At 57.9% G+C, this 16,045-nt stretch overlaps 1 protein-coding gene across 1 annotated transcript in view; it reads left to right on the top strand.

The window, feature by feature from the left end:
- Positions 1-15,447, top strand: part of MCM3AP (minichromosome maintenance complex component 3 associated protein) — a 31,686-nt gene extending 16,239 nt beyond the window's left edge. The window contains exons 13-29 of the mRNA XM_051998302.1: positions 350-582; positions 1,298-1,398; positions 1,680-1,811; positions 1,931-2,044; positions 4,214-4,366; positions 6,330-6,527; positions 7,662-7,730; positions 7,817-7,951; positions 8,292-8,445; positions 9,346-9,601; positions 10,223-10,320; positions 10,716-11,106; positions 11,827-12,084; positions 12,348-12,480; positions 13,315-13,518; positions 14,277-14,427; positions 15,162-15,447. Of these exons, the coding sequence (XP_051854262.1) occupies positions 350-582; positions 1,298-1,398; positions 1,680-1,811; positions 1,931-2,044; positions 4,214-4,366; positions 6,330-6,527; positions 7,662-7,730; positions 7,817-7,951; positions 8,292-8,445; positions 9,346-9,601; positions 10,223-10,320; positions 10,716-11,106; positions 11,827-12,084; positions 12,348-12,480; positions 13,315-13,518; positions 14,277-14,427; positions 15,162-15,320 (2,939 nt within the window). The 3' untranslated portion in view covers positions 15,321-15,447. The remainder of the gene's footprint in view (positions 1-349; positions 583-1,297; positions 1,399-1,679; positions 1,812-1,930; positions 2,045-4,213; positions 4,367-6,329; positions 6,528-7,661; positions 7,731-7,816; positions 7,952-8,291; positions 8,446-9,345; positions 9,602-10,222; positions 10,321-10,715; positions 11,107-11,826; positions 12,085-12,347; positions 12,481-13,314; positions 13,519-14,276; positions 14,428-15,161) is intronic.
- Positions 15,448-16,045: the final 598 nt, after the last annotated feature.

Here is a 16,045-nt window from a genome sequence, read left to right as displayed (position 1 = left end):
TCATTATGGATGGGGCTGGCCATCTGCTTCCACTCCCTTGTATGGATGAGCAAACTGAGGCCTAGGAAGGCTCCACGACCTGCCCAACATCACACAGGGTACAGAGATTCGGAGCCAAGTCTTGACGTCAAGGCCTTTTGACTGTGCCATGTTGCCTGTGGGAGTGTGGCCCCTGAGACCCCTCAGAGACATTTTTGAAAGCTGGAATGGTCTGGCTTTGTGCTTCGCCACCATTCGTGGCACGTTAGGAGGTTCTGCTGCTGCCTAGCTGCCTGGCTTGTTTCTTGAAAGGGAATTCTAGCTCCAAGTCCTCCCTTACTGTTTCCTTGATTCCGTGTCACCCATTCAGGAGGTGGGAAGATGGAAGAAGCCAGCCCTGGGACCGAAGTGCTGGCGTTGCGTGTTCCGCCGCAGCCCTTGCTCTCCCCGCCTCAGCCGCTGCTGACCCAGACTGCCGGGCTGCCGCCAGCCCTCGTGGCTCCTGCACCTGTACTGCCGTTGGCTTCCTCGTCATCTCTGTTCCAGCCCGTCGGGCAGCCCGAGCTGCCTCCCCCCAAGCCTCGGCCTAGCTACACTGATACGGTACGTGAGAAGGACCGTGTGACCTTCCCTCCTTGGCAGGTACTATCTGTAGTCGGGAGCCCAGGGGTGTCAAAGAGACTGCCCTCTAGTGTAGAAGCGATGCCAGCTTCTTTCATGTGACTGATAACTAGCTGCTGCCCAAGCACGCTAAAAGCCTCATTTTGAAGAGGTTCAGTCAGGCTCTGGCAGGTGCTTTCTGGGAGATGAGCTCCAGTTTACCTGCTGGTCTCTTATCTGTGCACAGAGTAGCCCTTTCACAGATGCCTGCTGATTGGGAGAACCACAAAGGCGACTCCCTGCCCTTCAGCAGCTGCCGTTCTGATAGGGAGACCTGTCAGAGATGCAGAGTCGGCGACGTTAGCCAGGAAGATGCTCCCGGGGGAGGGATGTTGGCAGGGCGCCAGGGGCTTCCTGGGGCCGAAGGAAGCCAGGAGCTGGCAGTGAGAGGGCTGGGCGTTCTGGGCCTTGGGGATAGCCTGGCCTGAGGTTTAGAGAATGGGAATACAGAGAGAAGAGGGAAATAAGGGGCCTTCTAATGGCCCACTGAGGCAGAGAGCTGAAAGGGGATTCTGATGCCCGTCAAAGCACGAGTGAGTGACAGAAGGGGGCGGCTTCCAAGCTGAAATTGCTCACATCCATGTGGAGCCGAGATAGGTGTTCAACACACAGCCGAGGCCCCAGAATTGGGGACCACTTATCTTCTCTTTTGTCCTAGGACATCATGGGGGTCATTGAAGACCTTATCCAGGACGTCCTCAGAAGCTACTGTGAAGAAGTCGGCCGGGCCGGGGCTGCCTACGCTGCTGCAGCCTTGGGGTGCGTTTCTCTCTTTGAGCTAGAAGGGTCTGGGCCCTTTTCTCTCCCCTCAGCGGGCTGCGTCCCATGACCACAGCTTTTCTCAGAATGATACCTCGGCAGACCCGTCCTTGGGGTCCACCTGCCCCTGAATCTCAGGGCTGGAGGGGTCCAACCTCTTTCTGGGTTAGGCAGAGCCCAGTGGCCTATAGGTCCATCCTGGTGCTGACCTCTGGGCCCTGTGATAGTTCAGCTGGTGCGTGGAGAGGGCCGCGTGACTTGATAGATTTGTGTTTGTCCAGGGTTTCCAAAATGGTCACAGAGGAGGTCTTGGCCACAGCCACAGTGGACATGTTGCGGCAGATCGCTGCTGACGAAGTGAACAAAGAAAGAGCAAGAATTAAAGAAGAACAGAAAAGAGTTGAAGAACAAAGGTAATGCCATCTCGTGCCGACGGGATCGCGGCTTTGGGGCCGTTGGACACCGGAGGTGCTCTGGGCACTGTGAACACAGATTTTCGGTGACCCGCTGGGCTTTCTTTTCCCTCTGGCAGACGGAGGCGGGAGAGAGAGCGCTTGCTGGCCCATCTGAGCCAGGTGCTGGCGGCTGAGCTGATGGATCTCGTGGTGGCCGAATGTGTGCGTGAAACCTCTTCCCGAGAGCTGAAGTGAGTGACAGCTGGAGCTGGGTGGGCAGTGGAACAGAGGAAGCCGTCCCTTTTCCTCTGTGCTCATTGCTGGGATCACGTGGTCTCTGCTTCTGTCTCATCTTGGCAAGCTCGGGCTCTTCAGCCAGCTTTGGAGTTCAGACACCTGAACTCGGGGCCCGTTTTGCCTTTTCCCATCGGAGACTTTTTTTTTTTAATTTTTTAATAACTTTTTATTGATAGAACGCATGCCAGGGTAATTTTTTACAGCATTATCCCTTTCATTCACTTCTGTTCCGATTTTTCCCCTCCCTCCCTCCACCCCTTCCCCCAGATGGCAAGAGTCCTTTACATGTTGAATGGGTTACAGTATATCCTAGATACAATATATGTGTGCAGAACCGAACAGTTCTCTTGTTGCACAGGGAGAATTGAATTCAGAAGGTAGAAATAACCTGGGAAGAAAAACAAAAATGCAAGCAGTTTCTATTCATTTCCCAGTGTTCTTTCTCTGGGTGTAGCTGCTTCTGTCCATCTTTGATCAATTAAGGCTCTCTTTATTGAAGAGGTCCACTTCCCATCGGAGACTTGTTGTGGCCTCTGTCCAGAAAGGGGGGTGGGTCCTATCCCAAGCTCTGCCTCTGGGGTAGTCTCCAAGAGGGGAAGGGTCTGCAGTCCTTGGAGTGTTTCCCTGATCTGCAGCTGAGCCAAGGGAGAGCTGAGGACCCGCCTGTCAGTGGGAAACACTTTGGGGAGAGTGCTCACTTTGTGAGACGGGCTGAGGCTGATGGCCCTTGGGAACAGCTGGGTTGGGCTTCAGTTACAGGAGTGTGAAGGTCCAGATTCCTGCTTTCTTTGACTTAGGGAACTCCTAGGAGGGATCTCTATCAGTGCAGGTGCCCACTCGCTTGGCAGCAGCTCGAGGGGCAACGGAGGTGCAGTGGCCCCCATGTCTGCCCTTTCTCTATTTACTGCCCTACTCTGCCTTTTCTTAGCCATGTACCCATCCATACCCTAGCAAGTGACATTTTTACTTCCAGTCACTAAAGGAGGAGGCTCACCTACAGAAATGTCGTCCTTGATACGGGGGATTTCCTGTGGGCCTTCTAGCAGCCTCAGAGAGATGTCGGCCCTGCAGATAGGATGCTCTTTGTTACAAATGTGGAAACTGAGGCCTGGGCTGGAGGCCAGGAAGTAACCTTCTGCAACTCAGGGATAGGATAAAGGAGGTATTCGAGTTGATTTTGACAGGAAATCGGTTGTTTAATCATTAGCTAAGTTGCAATTTGTCCTAGTGTCACTTAAAAACAAAGTTCTGAGTGAAAGCCACTTTCAGTTGAATTTGAGGAAGAAAGAGGAAGATGGTAAGCCACGTCTAATGGCTGCGAGTGCTGAGGTCGGTACGCTTTTTGTCTCTGATCTCGCTAGAGGCAGAGAGGCAGATAAAAGCCCAGACAGGGCCTGCGGCGTCTCCAAACCAGCGGGGGTCCTCCTTGCCCTGCCTCATCCCTTCCCTGTGGGGTGAAGGGTGTGGGAGATGCCCCCCAGGAAGCCCTTTCCTAACTGAAAGCTGTCACGCAGAAACGTGAGCCTGATGCTAAGGGGAAGATGGGGAGGGGGGCTCAGTGACTGCAGCCGCAGAGCCGAGCTGTCTCTGGGTGGATGCTCCTGGCCCAGGTGAGGAGAGGCCCAGCAGAGATGGAGGGCTGGTTTGGGAGGGGGAAGGGGTGTCCTGGCTTCCGAGCTGGGGAGAACTGGCCTATCTGGTGCATGCTGCGATAATTAGAGAAGAAATCATTTTGCTTCGGGGGCCGCTGGGGGCGCCAGGCCTGGAGTCAGGATGATCTGAGTTTTGATATAGCTTTAGACAGTCACTAGCTCGTTGACCCTGAACAAGTCAGTCAGCCTTAGTGCTGCGATTAGCACCTACTCTACTGGATTGTTGGGGGAACCCAAAGAGATCCTATTTGTTAAAAGCACGTAGCCTAGCACCTGGCGCACCGTAGGTCCCTTCCTCCTGCCCCTCTTGTTTGCAGATCATGTTTTCCTGGGGATCCCTGGGAGCTGAGAACTCCCTAAATGAATATGACCACAGATGGCTGCGACTTCATATTAATTTTGAAAAAATAGAAATGGAGGGGCCTTTTGGGATTATGTTCCCAAAACACAAACTGCCTTTGTCATTGCCAGGAGCGCCATGGAGACCGAGAGGAGGGCCCGCGTGGCCCGCTGTTCTGAAGACGTCTGGGATCGTCTCATGGACCTGTTCTTGGCCGAGGAGATTTTCCAGAGTGCCCGAGAGACCCTGCAGGAACTTCAGTGCTTCTGTAAATACTTGCAGCGGTGAGTGAGCCCGTCCCCATCTGAGAATCTGTCCTCGGCGTAAGGGAGAGTCTCGCTCTGTGCCTCTGTCGGCTTCTGCCCTCCAGTCCATCAGAAGTGGGGGGGGCCTGGGCCTCAGCAGGGGTCCTCAACTTACTCTGCTTCACTTCACGAGAGTCCTTCCAGAATTCTTATTCCTTTCTATTTGGAGTAATTCCAGATACCGGCTTATATATTTCATGTCTTAGGAAGTGCATCTTTTGTAGAGAAACTTGCTTTCGAGTTTTTTCCCCAACTTAAATGTTTCCTTCCTGATTTTAGCTGCATGGAATTGTTGTAGAAGCTTTTCAGTTTTATGCAGTCAGAATCGTTCCTTTCATCTTCTTTGATCTGCTTGGTCGAGACCTCTGCCCTTCTGAGTTAGGATGTGACCTGTGTCTGATGGTGACCATCCATCTCCTGCCAGTCTATAGTAGGAGATGCTGGTTTGGACATGGTTTCTGTTGGCCCGTTTCCCAGTTTTCCTAGAGATTTTATGACCAGTAGTTGGTTGGAGACTTTGGGCTTATGGAAAAGATCATGCAACTTATTGGTTTGCTTCTTGTGTTTCTCATTTGACAGTTACTTTTTTGTGTCTAGTTTGAGATTTGGTGTTGTTGGGTTCCTTTTGACTTTTTTCTCCTCCTAGTGAGTTTTATTTTTTTCTGGATCTAGAAAGTAGTTCTTTGGTGATTCAGCATGCTGCTAAATAAATTAATTTTCATGATATGAGCAGAGCCCAACCACGAGCAACTAATGGTGATCTGTTTATGTAGAACTTTATTTCTGCACAAACGATTTTGTAGTTCAGTCATGTGGTCACTTTGTGATTCTTAGTAAATAGATTCCCAGGTATTTCATGCTGTCATTTTTTCTGCCTCTTCCTGTTGGATTTTATTAGTAACATAAACACAAAGACTGGTGATGATTTGTGTGGGTCTATTTTATATCCTAAATTACTGGACTTAGCCATTGTTCCAGTTAACTTTGAATCTCTATGATTCTCCAAGTAATCGTCATATCTGTAAAAAATAATTAATCTATTGTTCGGTGAGAAGCCAGTTCCAGAGAGGACCTTTCCTCGGTCCTACCTCTGGCCATAGAACTAGCATGTCAGTGATGGAAAGCTGGATAAAGTCTGTCTCGTCTCTCAGCATTTGCTCATGTCTTCTGGAACTTGGCTTCCTTTGGTGCTACAATTAGAATAAACTTTGCCCCTACACTAGGAACAAACAAACCAACAAAACGAATTCACTTTCCCCATATTTATTACCCCACTTTCTTTTTCTTTTTTATTGCTAAAACACTGCCAGGATTTTTAGGGTTACATCAAGTAAGGGTGTGAAGTGGCCAGCTTTGCCTTCTTCCTGATCCTGCCGAAAAGAAATTTAGTATGTTTCCTTTGTGGGACCCGCAGGCTCCTGGTTCTAGCTTGGCATTATTTATCCTATTAATGATTGGACTCATTCTTTATTCTGATGACTCTTAACCTTTTCCCTTAGGACATTTTGTCCTTTAGCAAAAGCTTCTCCGTTAACAGTCACATGACATCAAAATGGTTTTTGTTGTCATTCAAGACCATTTTTCTAGCTGATACTGCCGGATCCCACGTCACTGTGTATTTCTCTCATTCTTTATTACTCTGATGCTTCCTCCTTGGAGGTAGCCGGGGGGGGGGGGGGAGAGGAGAGGGCATCTTTTCATTGGTCCAGTTACATGGAAGCAGCTGAACCAAAGCGGGTGATGAGTGGGTGGGCCAGGAGCCTGACCTTCTCGTGGTGGATTTGGGAGTGGGGGCCCACGCTGCATTGGTTCCCCAGGATGAGACCTTACGTGTCCGTGCTTGCGCTTTCTCCACTGCCATCGGGAGGTCACTGTGTGCTCTCATTGCTTTTTTCCAAATTTGCCAACCTTGTCACCAGAACTGAATATTTTTGCTCTCAAGGTGGAGGGAAGCCGTTGCAGCCCGGAAAAAACTCAAGAGACAGATGAGAGCATTTCCTGCGGCCCCCTGCTGTGTGGACCTCAGCAACAGATTGCAGGCCTTGTCCCCCAGTGCCGAGTGTCCCATTGCTAAAGAGAACCTGGCCAAAGGAGTCCTGAATCTGGGACACGCAGGAAAACTGGGCCTCTCCTGCACCAGGTAAGGTTCCTGTGGGGTGTTCTCTGGGATTTCAGCTTCCCATCTCCCTCCACCCCGGATCTTTTCCGTTTGGTGTCCTGCGGAGCTTCACGCAGCTGTTCTTCTATCCCCTTTACACCCCCCCATCTGCCATGATTTTTTAATTTTTCAAACAAAATCCATTCATGCATTTGGCATGTTAGTTTAGTGACCAGTAGCGGATACATTTGGAAGGTAGCGTTGGAGAGCGGCTCACTAAGTCTTGATGCCCCGGTCAGGGAAGTGGATCTCGGGAGAATCAAAGTGTATTTTAAAATGACAAAAATCAGGAAAGAAAAGGCCCAGGCTTCCTTTCTCTGGGCATCCTCCCTCTGGCAGTATACGTGGTACTCAAACCTGCTCACTTGGCTTCCCTTGCCCAGTCCTCCCAAGCCACCTTCCATAGACTCAGAGCCATCCGAACAGCTCCGGCTGGTCCCTCTGTCCCCTCCCCCCAGTGCCCTCAGCTCCTCTCTCCCTTTTTCTGGTCACGTAGTCTTTTTTGTGCTCCTTGTGCTTTGTTCGTTATTCTCAGTGTAGCCCTGCCTCCTCAGGCTCAGGACTTGACCTCCACCATCCATAGCCTCATCTTCCCCTGACGGACTCCTCCGTCCCTTCAGGCTTTGTCTAAGGCGTTTCCTACCACTCCAGGCCTTTCTTGCCCCTCTTGTGGATGCCCCCGCCTTCCTCGAGAAGTTGTCTTTGTGTCCAGGTGGCTTTGCAGGCAGGGTGTGAGCTTCTTGAGGGTGCGCACACACGCATCTGTCTAATGTACCCACGTAAACTCGTCTCCACGTTGAGTACTCAGCTTTCTGCCTCAGGAGTGAGAGCTGTGGGGGCTCCAGAGAGGAGCAGCCGGGCCCATTAGGCCGTTCTCCAGCTGCCGAAGCGAGCTGCCGCACAGTCCCTGGGGGAAGCCGCCTAGGCTGGACACTCGTGGCGAGCCTTCGTCTGGGCCTTTGGCCTCCTCTTCCCCTGCTGCTGCTGCCAGCCAGGGAACTGCCAGACACCCTGAGCTCTCCTCAGCGTATGAGGCTCCCCAGGCCAGAGCCCCATCTCATGCCAGGCTGGCCAGAGCCCTCTAGAGACACTGAGGCTGTCACTTCTCTTTCTTAGGTTACGGTGGATGAGAAACAAGACGATACATCAAATGAAGGTTCAATATTTCTATCAGCAATTACTCAGGTTGGTCAGTGGGGTTAAAGGTTCACTATACCGAAGGTTGGACATGGACTATTTGGCTGACTTTGGCTCTGTGGTCTCCTTCCCAGTGAAGCCGTGTGGACCCCTCTGGACCTGCCAGCCCTTATTGCCGAACATTACCCTGGGCAGCGGGAACAGGTGTTCTGGAAGCTGGTGTTGGTGCTGCCCGACAGTGAAGAGCCCGCCTCTGGCTATTCCAGCAGGTGAGTCCTGCTTCTGAGGGACCGAGACCCTGCCGGGCCGGCTTCCCCTGAGCTCCCACAACAGGCGATCCATCCCACAAGCTGGCGTGCAGTCGGCTCCCCTGGTTTGTGCTCCCCTGGCCTTTGCGGGTCCCCATGGCCTGGGTCTTTCCAAAGCCTGCCCCTCTCCGTGAAGGTTTTCTGCATATTTAGCTGACTTTGGCCCCAGATGGGAAGGCTGCTTGCATCTTGGGAGCTGTGTGCCAGACGCTGCCTCCCTTGGGGCAGTCGGTCCTGGGGGCTCTCCTCCTCGTCCTGCCCCTCCCCTTCAGGGTTTGTCCCCTTGGTTCTGTCTTGGTAGGATTCTAGCGAACTGGCTGAAGGTCAAGTTCATGGGTTACGAAGATTTACAAAAGGGGACCCGTCACGCTTCCGAGGGGATCCAGACGCTGACCCTGCTGAATGCCTGTAGCACCAAAGGGAATCGAACGGTCTGGGTCAACGTATGCATTAAGGTGAGCGCCGGACGGCCACGTGGCAGCTGAGACCGGAACACATCCTCCCTCCTTGGGCTGGCCTGCCTGGGCCTTTGCCCCCGCGCGTGTGGGGCCCAGTGAGGCTGGGTGTCGTGGCCACCCAGGGGGGCTGCTTCTCGCCCTTGGCAGCTCCCACTCTTCTCAGAGGTCAGGGCGGCCATGGAAGTGTCTTCCATAGTGGGCGTTCTCGCCCACACTTCGGGCCGGCTTCCCCTTCCTCGGTCCTCCTGCCCCTAGACAGCATCCTGGGCACAAAGTGTGGTCTCCATGGAGCCTTGAGAGGGGCTGGCCAGTGTTGAGGCTCCAGGAGAAGTGGCCAATCCCCTCCATCTCCCGGCATCCGAGGGAGCAGGCAGGAGACCCAGGCTTCCAGCTCCTCCCAGGGCAAAGGCTCACCCCAGCTGCCCCTGAAGTGAGATCCCCCAGGGCCCGAGGCAGGGATGCATGTAAGACTTCCTGGTGGCCAGGGAGGCTTAGCTGGCGGTCAGCCAGAGCAGGATCGGCGCCTTAGGGGCCCCGAAATGCAGCTCACACCCGGGTGGTGAGGGAGGCGTGGGCGGAGGGCTGTGTTGGGGGGCTGAACATTTGGGGCCCTGAGGAAATCATTTCACCTCTCGGCCTCAGTTTCCTCATCTGCAAATGGGAACGATTGCAGCAGCACCTTGGTCCCAGAGTGGCCGAGAGCCCCAAGGCGATCAGCCGCTCCGCAGCGTACACTCGGTGCTCCCGATTGTTGTTTTCACTGAAAGGCACACGCTGGGGCCCAGGCCCCGCCAGCGAAAGACTGTCACCTTCAAGTTGGGCTCCAGCCCAATGGGGTTAATGGGGTTTGTGGTGAGTGCTCCCTGACCCAGCCCTGCTGCCACGGTGTTCCCCCAGGTGGCCCACGGCCTGTTGAGCGACTCAGCCCTTGATGCCACGGAGACGCAGAAGGACCTTCTGGGCACCAGCGGCCTTCTCTTCCTGCTGCCCGCCCTGGGCAAGAATGTCGTGGTGGCCGAGGAGGACACGTACTGGCTCTCTGCCCTGCTCCAACTCAAACAGCTGCTGCAGGCGAAGCCTTTCCACCCGCTGGTGCCCCTGGTGGTTCTTGTGCCCGGCCAGGAGGGAGCCAGCGTGAGGGACGTGGAGGAAGGTGGGTGCGGGTCTCGTGGATGGGGCGGGAGTTGTCCCCTGGAAGAGTTCCCGGTGCAGTTTCTCTTCTGCCCTAGTCTGGCCAGAAACTGACCCCTGCAGGGCCACCCCGTCCTGTTTCCCTGTGCCCCGCCTGCTCCCCGTCTCACACCGATTTGCTTTCTTTGCTTTGATTTGTGTCCCATTTCCGTAGAAAATCCTGTCCTTCCCCCACTCAGAGGAGTCTTTTCCCAGGGGAGAAGGGGAAAAAAGCCAGCCCAGCCAAACTGCCCAGTGTGCGGGTAGCGATTCGCGTCCATGGCCCCTTTCCTCATTTCCTTGGCTCTCCTCTCGGAGACCCTGGTCCCTGGAGTTGCCTGGGCCCCTGAGCTTCGTTGTTCTTTCCTTTGGCATTCTGTTCTCTTCCTCTGAGCCCTCTCAGCCTCCCTTCCCAGGCCTCCCTGGACTACCTGGGGCACCCTCCTCTCCCAGGGTGGCTGCCGGTCCCGGGGCCAGTGGAGGCGGGGGTGGAGTGGCTCAAGCTGAAGCGTGGGCAGGACTGAGGCGTCTCCCGCGCCGAGTCCCCCGGGCAGAGTGTCCCCCGAGTGGGCGTCCCCCAAGTGCCATGTCGCTTCTCTCCAAGGTCTGATGCTTCAGGACTTGGTTTCATCCCAGCTTATCTCGGATTACATCGTGGTGGAGATCCCAGCTGCCGTCAACGACCTCCAAGGCACCAACAGGGTAAGCTGCCCCCCGGGTTGGCGGGTTTGGTCCTGTTCTTCTGGAATAGCCCATGGCCCTCATGGGAGCCCGGGCACAGGAACCCTGCCTCAGGCCCAGGTGCTGGGGCTCTGCCGTTCGGAGACCTGGAGAGTGGTGTCGGGGTGCCCTAAGGGGTCACCCGTCAAGGGGGCGAGAGGCTCGGCAGCTTTGGCCGACATCCTTGTGCTCCCCCTGTGGAGGAGCGCAGGGGGCCTAGGCCCGTGGGGGCGAGCGCTGGGGACCCGGGCTGCTCCTGTTGATGAGGTGTTAAAGTATTCCCCTTGCAAAAACCCAGGACCCCCCTCACTCCCCATAGGTCCCCGGGGCTCCTGTGGTCGGAGCGCGCCCTCATTGGGTGCCGTGTTTGCCCGCAGGTGTCCCAGGCCGTCAAGTGGCTGGTGTCTCGCTGCCCCAGCTCCCTGGAGCTCTGCTGCCAGACCCTGCCCCAGTATATCGAGGACGGCATCAGCCGTGAGTTCAGCGACCGCTTCTTCTACGACCGGAAGGAGCGGCGTGTGGCCGGCCTGGCCTCGCAGGAGCCCGGCGCCATCATTGAACTCTTCAACGGCGTGCTACAGTTCCTGGCGGACGTGGCCTCCTCCGAGCAGCTCTGCCACCTGTCCTGGCCCATCACGGAGTTCGCCGAGCCGGGCGGCAACAAGATGCTTCCTCACCTGCAGTGGAACGCGCCTGGCCACCTGGCCTGGCTGAAGAAGGTCATTCTCTCCTTCCAGCTGCCCCACATGGACCTCCCCCCGCCGGGCGGTAGGTGTCCCCGCGCCTGCTCCGGCGCTTTGGGGCGGCTGTGGTCCAGCAGGGCGGGGAGCGGGTGTAGAGGGCGGGGCAGGTCGGCACTGGAGGGGGCAGCTGCTCGTCGGGGGAGAGCCGCCGGGGGCTTTGGCAGTTGGAGGTGACCGGCCACACGGCCAGTAGGGTTCTGAGAGGAGATCGGACCCGAGTCTTCCTGGCTGCAGCATCCTGTGCTGGAGTCCAGGCTTGACACCATCTTAGCCTTCCCCTTTGCAAGGACACCGGTCTGGCCCTCAGGGTGGCGCTCAGTGTCGCTGAGGGTCCCCGGCTAATGTGGCGACCCGGGGTGTTTCCCCTCCCTCACCAGAGCTGCTTCTGCCTGCTGAGGGGGAAGATCACCCGGTTTCCTCCAGCTCTTGGAGGCTGCTGAAGCATCCGTCTCCAGCCCTGTGATTGGGCCTGGAAAAAAAAACCAGTGCAGTCCGTGGGGACTGAGTGGGGCTTAGTCCATTCCCTGGGCAGCCTGGACCTCGGGCAGTGGAGCTCTGTGCCACGCGGGCAGCCGGCCTCCCCCTCCTCTGTGACCTGGCCACCCGTCCCACTGCCCTGCAGCTGCCTCCGCCTCTGTGCCTCGGCCCCATGTGGGCCTTCCCACGCTGGAGGCGGGGCGGGCAGGGTCTGGCCTGGGCCTCGCGTGGGTCCGTCCGTCCTAACGCAAGTCTCGGCTCTTCTCAGCTCCGTGGCGTCTCGTGTGCAACATGATCTCCCAGTACGTCTCCCAGATCCCGAGCTGTTGCCAGACGCAGCCCATCCTGCAGTCTCAGGTGGAGAACCTCCTGAGTCGGACGTACGGCAAGTGGAGGAACAAAGACCTGTGGGCCTTGGGCGAGACGGGACCCTGCGTCGAGGAGATTCCGTGGGACGACATCATCGCTCTGTGCATTAACCACAAGCTGCGGGATTGGAAGCCTCCCAGACTGCCCGTCACGTCAGGTAGGGAGCGGCCTGTCCAGTGGGCGGAGGACAGTCCCTTGGGCAGAAAGGAGGTTTCTTCTTCTAGTGATCTAGAACACCCCCACAGGCCCCAGGTCTCCCCCACGTTCGTCACAGGGGCCTTGGGCACCTGAAAGGTCGGGTCTCCGGGCTGTCGGCCGTGGCCAGGACGCTGTCGGGCCGGCTCCCTGCCGGGCGGGCTCCCTGCCGGGCGAGGGGCCATGACCCACGTGGTCCCTCATCGATGGCTTTTGTCTCCTCAGAGGCTCTGAGTGAAGATGGTCAGATCTGCGTCTACTTTTTCAAGACCCACTTAAAAAGCTACGAGGTCCCCAGGTCCTGGGAACACGCCAGGCTGCAGACCCAGAAGGAGATCCAGCGGCACGGCCACGGACGGTACGTTTAGTTTCCCGCCTGTCGGACTCTCACGCACCCACGTACCCACAGGGCACGTGTACCAATGCACGCAGGTGCCCCCGGCGTGTCCGCAAACACCCATTTGTGCACCCACACGTGCTCTCTCTAGCTAACCCAGTGCCCGCAGACTGGCATGGTGGTTCCAGGCGCCTCCTCTGCTTTCTCTGCCCTCATGGTGCCCTCGTGGACCCCGTGCTGCCTCCCTGGAAGCATCTCTCGGTGCTTTCTTGAGGCCCTCATTTAGGACCCTGGTTTCAATGGGCTGCCGCCTTCTCCTGTGGGGAGAGGGGAGGAGTGACCCCCACATCTCAGGTGGATCTGCCCAAGCCCTCTCTTGTCCTGCCGGTGCCCGCTCCCTCTCCCTCTCCCGGCTGAGCCTGTTGAGAGCACATGGGATCAGGCCCCGCCTCTGGCCCATGCCCCAACCTGGAGCTTCGTTGGGCCTCTCCAGGATCAGTTGGCCTCGGACCCCCCTCTCCTTGTCCTCCCCCCCCCCCCTGCACCTGCTGCTGCTGGTCCCTCAGAGGGTCTGAGACTGCATGTGAACTCCAGTTTTCAGACTCCGGGCTGGCCCTCTGTGCCCAAAGGTGCCCCCCGGCAGCCTCGGTGATCTTGGGGATGCTGAGACTCTGTCCGCCTGAGAAAAGCCACTTGACAAAACGTGCTTTCTTCATGTTGCTCATGTGTCCAGCCACTCCGAGCCGTGCCCTGGACGCCTGGGTCACTCTCGGGCTGCTGGCGTGAGGGTCACTGTGGTGGACGCCCAGCCTGAATCTGCTCACGTCACTTTGCTGTTTCTTTTTCTTCTGACAGTCTGGGCATAAAGCCTTTGCGCTCCGCCAAGAGCCTCTCCTCGTCGTGGCTCCACGTTCCCTACGGCGGGACCAGGACCCCAGAGAGCGGCCACGCCGGCCGCGTGCCCGACGCCGAGGAGCTGGCCCGCACCGCCTCGGCCGAGGAGCTGCTCCCGGGGCGCCTGAACGCCAGCCTTCAGCTGGAGAAGGAGGAGAGCAGGAGGTGAGGGGGCAGCGTCGGGGATGGGGGAGGGCCCTCCCGCTTCCCGCAGATGCTCTCCAAGATGTCCTCGCTCTGGCCCTGCCGGGGCCTCGACCCTCCTTCCTCCTTCCCTCTGGGCCACGGGGCGCACCCTCAGCCCCTCAGCTCCTCCTTACAGCAGTGGCTCTGCCTTTGCCCTTGCCGAGCCTGGGAGCCGCAGGCGGGCGTTCCCAGAGGGTTCCGTCTCATGTTCTGTTCTTGACATCATTGCTGCAGTTGGTTTTAGAGACAGAGACAGAGGGAGAGGGAGCAAGAACTCCGGGAGGAGGGAGGAGGGAGGAGCTGGGACCGCCCGCCCGCACCCTCAGTTCCCTTCCTTCCTCTGGAGTGTGAGGCTTCCCCCAGCACGTGTCTTTCCCGATTCCTCTCTTGGGGTGACCCCGTGCCTGTGAGAAAGGCAGCAGCTGGTGCCGGGGACAGACCAGCCGGGGGCAGGGGCGGGCACTGGGATGGCATTTGGGAGGGCCACGTGGAGGTGTTGGCCGGCTGGACCACAGAGCAGGAACTCCCCCCCATGAAGGGCCTGCAGGGGGGCCCTTCCTCAGCCGCTTGGAAGGGAGCTCCCTCAGGCTCTAGCTGGAACAGGTCTCTGATGCCGCTGACCCCGAGGGGCCGGTGGGCGGCTGCTCCCTCCCGCTCCTTCCAGGGGAGGGAAGGGCAGATCCTCACTTGTGCTCGCCCTGGAACATTGCCGAACATCCCGTGCTGTCTCCGTGTAGGTTCGAAGATCAGCTGCGTCATTGGCTGGCCGGAGACCACGAGCAGGGGTTGGACTCGAGCCCCCTCCCCGTCTACCTTCCTCAAGCTCTCGTATCGACGCCTCAGACTCTGCAGCCCGTCCTCCGAGTGTCAGCGAGCAGCAGCCCCCAGGTAAAGTGGAGCTCGGGCGGCGGGGCAGAGCTGAAGGTCCTGGGGCAGAGGGAGGCCGGACGTGGGGGTCTGCGGAGGTGGACCCTGATGGGCCGGGGGAAGTGTTCCCTGAAGCGGGGCCTCTGTCACCAGCACTGATGGGAGTGTGCACTGTGTGGTGTGCATGTGTCTGTGCGTGTGCGCTGTGTGTGTGCGTGTGCGCTGTATGTGCGTGTGCGCTGTGTGTGTGCGTGTGCACTGTGTGTCTGTGCGTGTGCGCTGTGTGTGTGCGTGTGCACTGTGTGTGTGCGCTGTGTGTCTGTCCGTGTGCGCTGTGTGTCTGTGTGTGTGCGCTGTATGTACGTGTGCTGTGTGCCTGTGTGTGTGCACTGTATGTGCGTGTGCGCTGTGTGTCTGTGCGTGTGCTGTGTGTCTGTGCGTGTGCCTGTGCTTCCTCGGGATGTGGGTGCCCACCCGCCTGGGTCTTGGGCTCCCTGCTGTGTGAGAGAAGGTGGCAGCGTTAGGTGCAGCAGATCCCCCTTCCCCGTCCCTGCCCCCCAAGATGGGCCCTCTGGGATTGGTTCCTTCCCTCCTCCACTGGGCCCGCCCACCAGGGGGCTGGCGCCTCTCTCCTTGCACTTTCTCCCCCGCTCCGGCTGCACATCGGCCCTTCGTCCCTCGTTGTCCGGCCTCTCGCTGGCGCCCGTGTTGGGGCGAGCCCGGACGTGACCCCGGCTTCTCTCGCTCCTCTGCAGGACCAGAAGGCCGCTGAGCGGCGGCGGCCGGCCCCGGCCATGGTCGTGTCTCTGACCGACAAGCTGAGACACTTAGAAAGCCTGATTCATCGCACTCGAGAGGAGGAGCTCGTCTGTGAGCGGCACCTCTCCACCCTGTTGGACATGGTGGACATCTGACAAGCCGGGCAGCGGGGAGGGGGCCCCGGGGGCCGGGCTCAGGGCGCACACAATAATGTTCTCTGCGGATGCTCGACCAGTGGCTGGGAGGTGGCTGTAAATCATGGAAATAAAGACTGGGACTGTCCGACGCCTTTGTCCAGTTGGGAATGGAGGGATTCTGGGGAGCGGGTCCGCCAGCCGGGGGGCGGGGGCCCTGCCGGAGCTGCCGTGCTGGTATGAGGAGCCAGGAGTTCGCACCCGACTGGGCTTTGGCCCCTCCCCAAGGGCTTTATTCTCTTAGCCACTCTTCCTTTTTTCTGGCCTTTCTACTACGCAGGGCCTGGGGTCTGGGGGTCAAGTCACAGAAAGCCCCGGGGACCCCCCCAAGCTTGTGGAAAACACTCAGCACGAGCCCATGCTGCTTACATGCTGTGGGAGGGCAAAGGTCGGGGGGCACTCTGCACGAGCCAGCTGTTGGCCAGACATTTAAGGGTGACTTCCGAGGGGTCACTTGTGCACGATGGCAGCCGGAGGGTCTGGGGGTTTTACTGAGGGAAGCGCAAAGGAAGGCGCTGCCAGGAATGGGACCTCCCTCCGGGGCTGGATTCTGAGGTGGTTTCAGAAACGGGGCCTGGCCCGGTCCGACCTCGGGGGGGACCCACAAGAGGCATGAAAGTCGTTAACTGGCATCACACCTACTGTGTGCCAGCCTGGTGCTAAGCACGACCCAGTCCTGGGGGGGG

Source organism: Antechinus flavipes, chromosome 4 (assembly GCF_016432865.1).
Source record: "Antechinus flavipes isolate AdamAnt ecotype Samford, QLD, Australia chromosome 4, AdamAnt_v2, whole genome shotgun sequence".
In the NCBI taxonomy this organism is placed as follows: Eukaryota; Metazoa; Chordata; class Mammalia; order Dasyuromorphia; family Dasyuridae; genus Antechinus; species Antechinus flavipes.
This window is presented reverse-complemented; position numbering and strand designations above follow the sequence as displayed.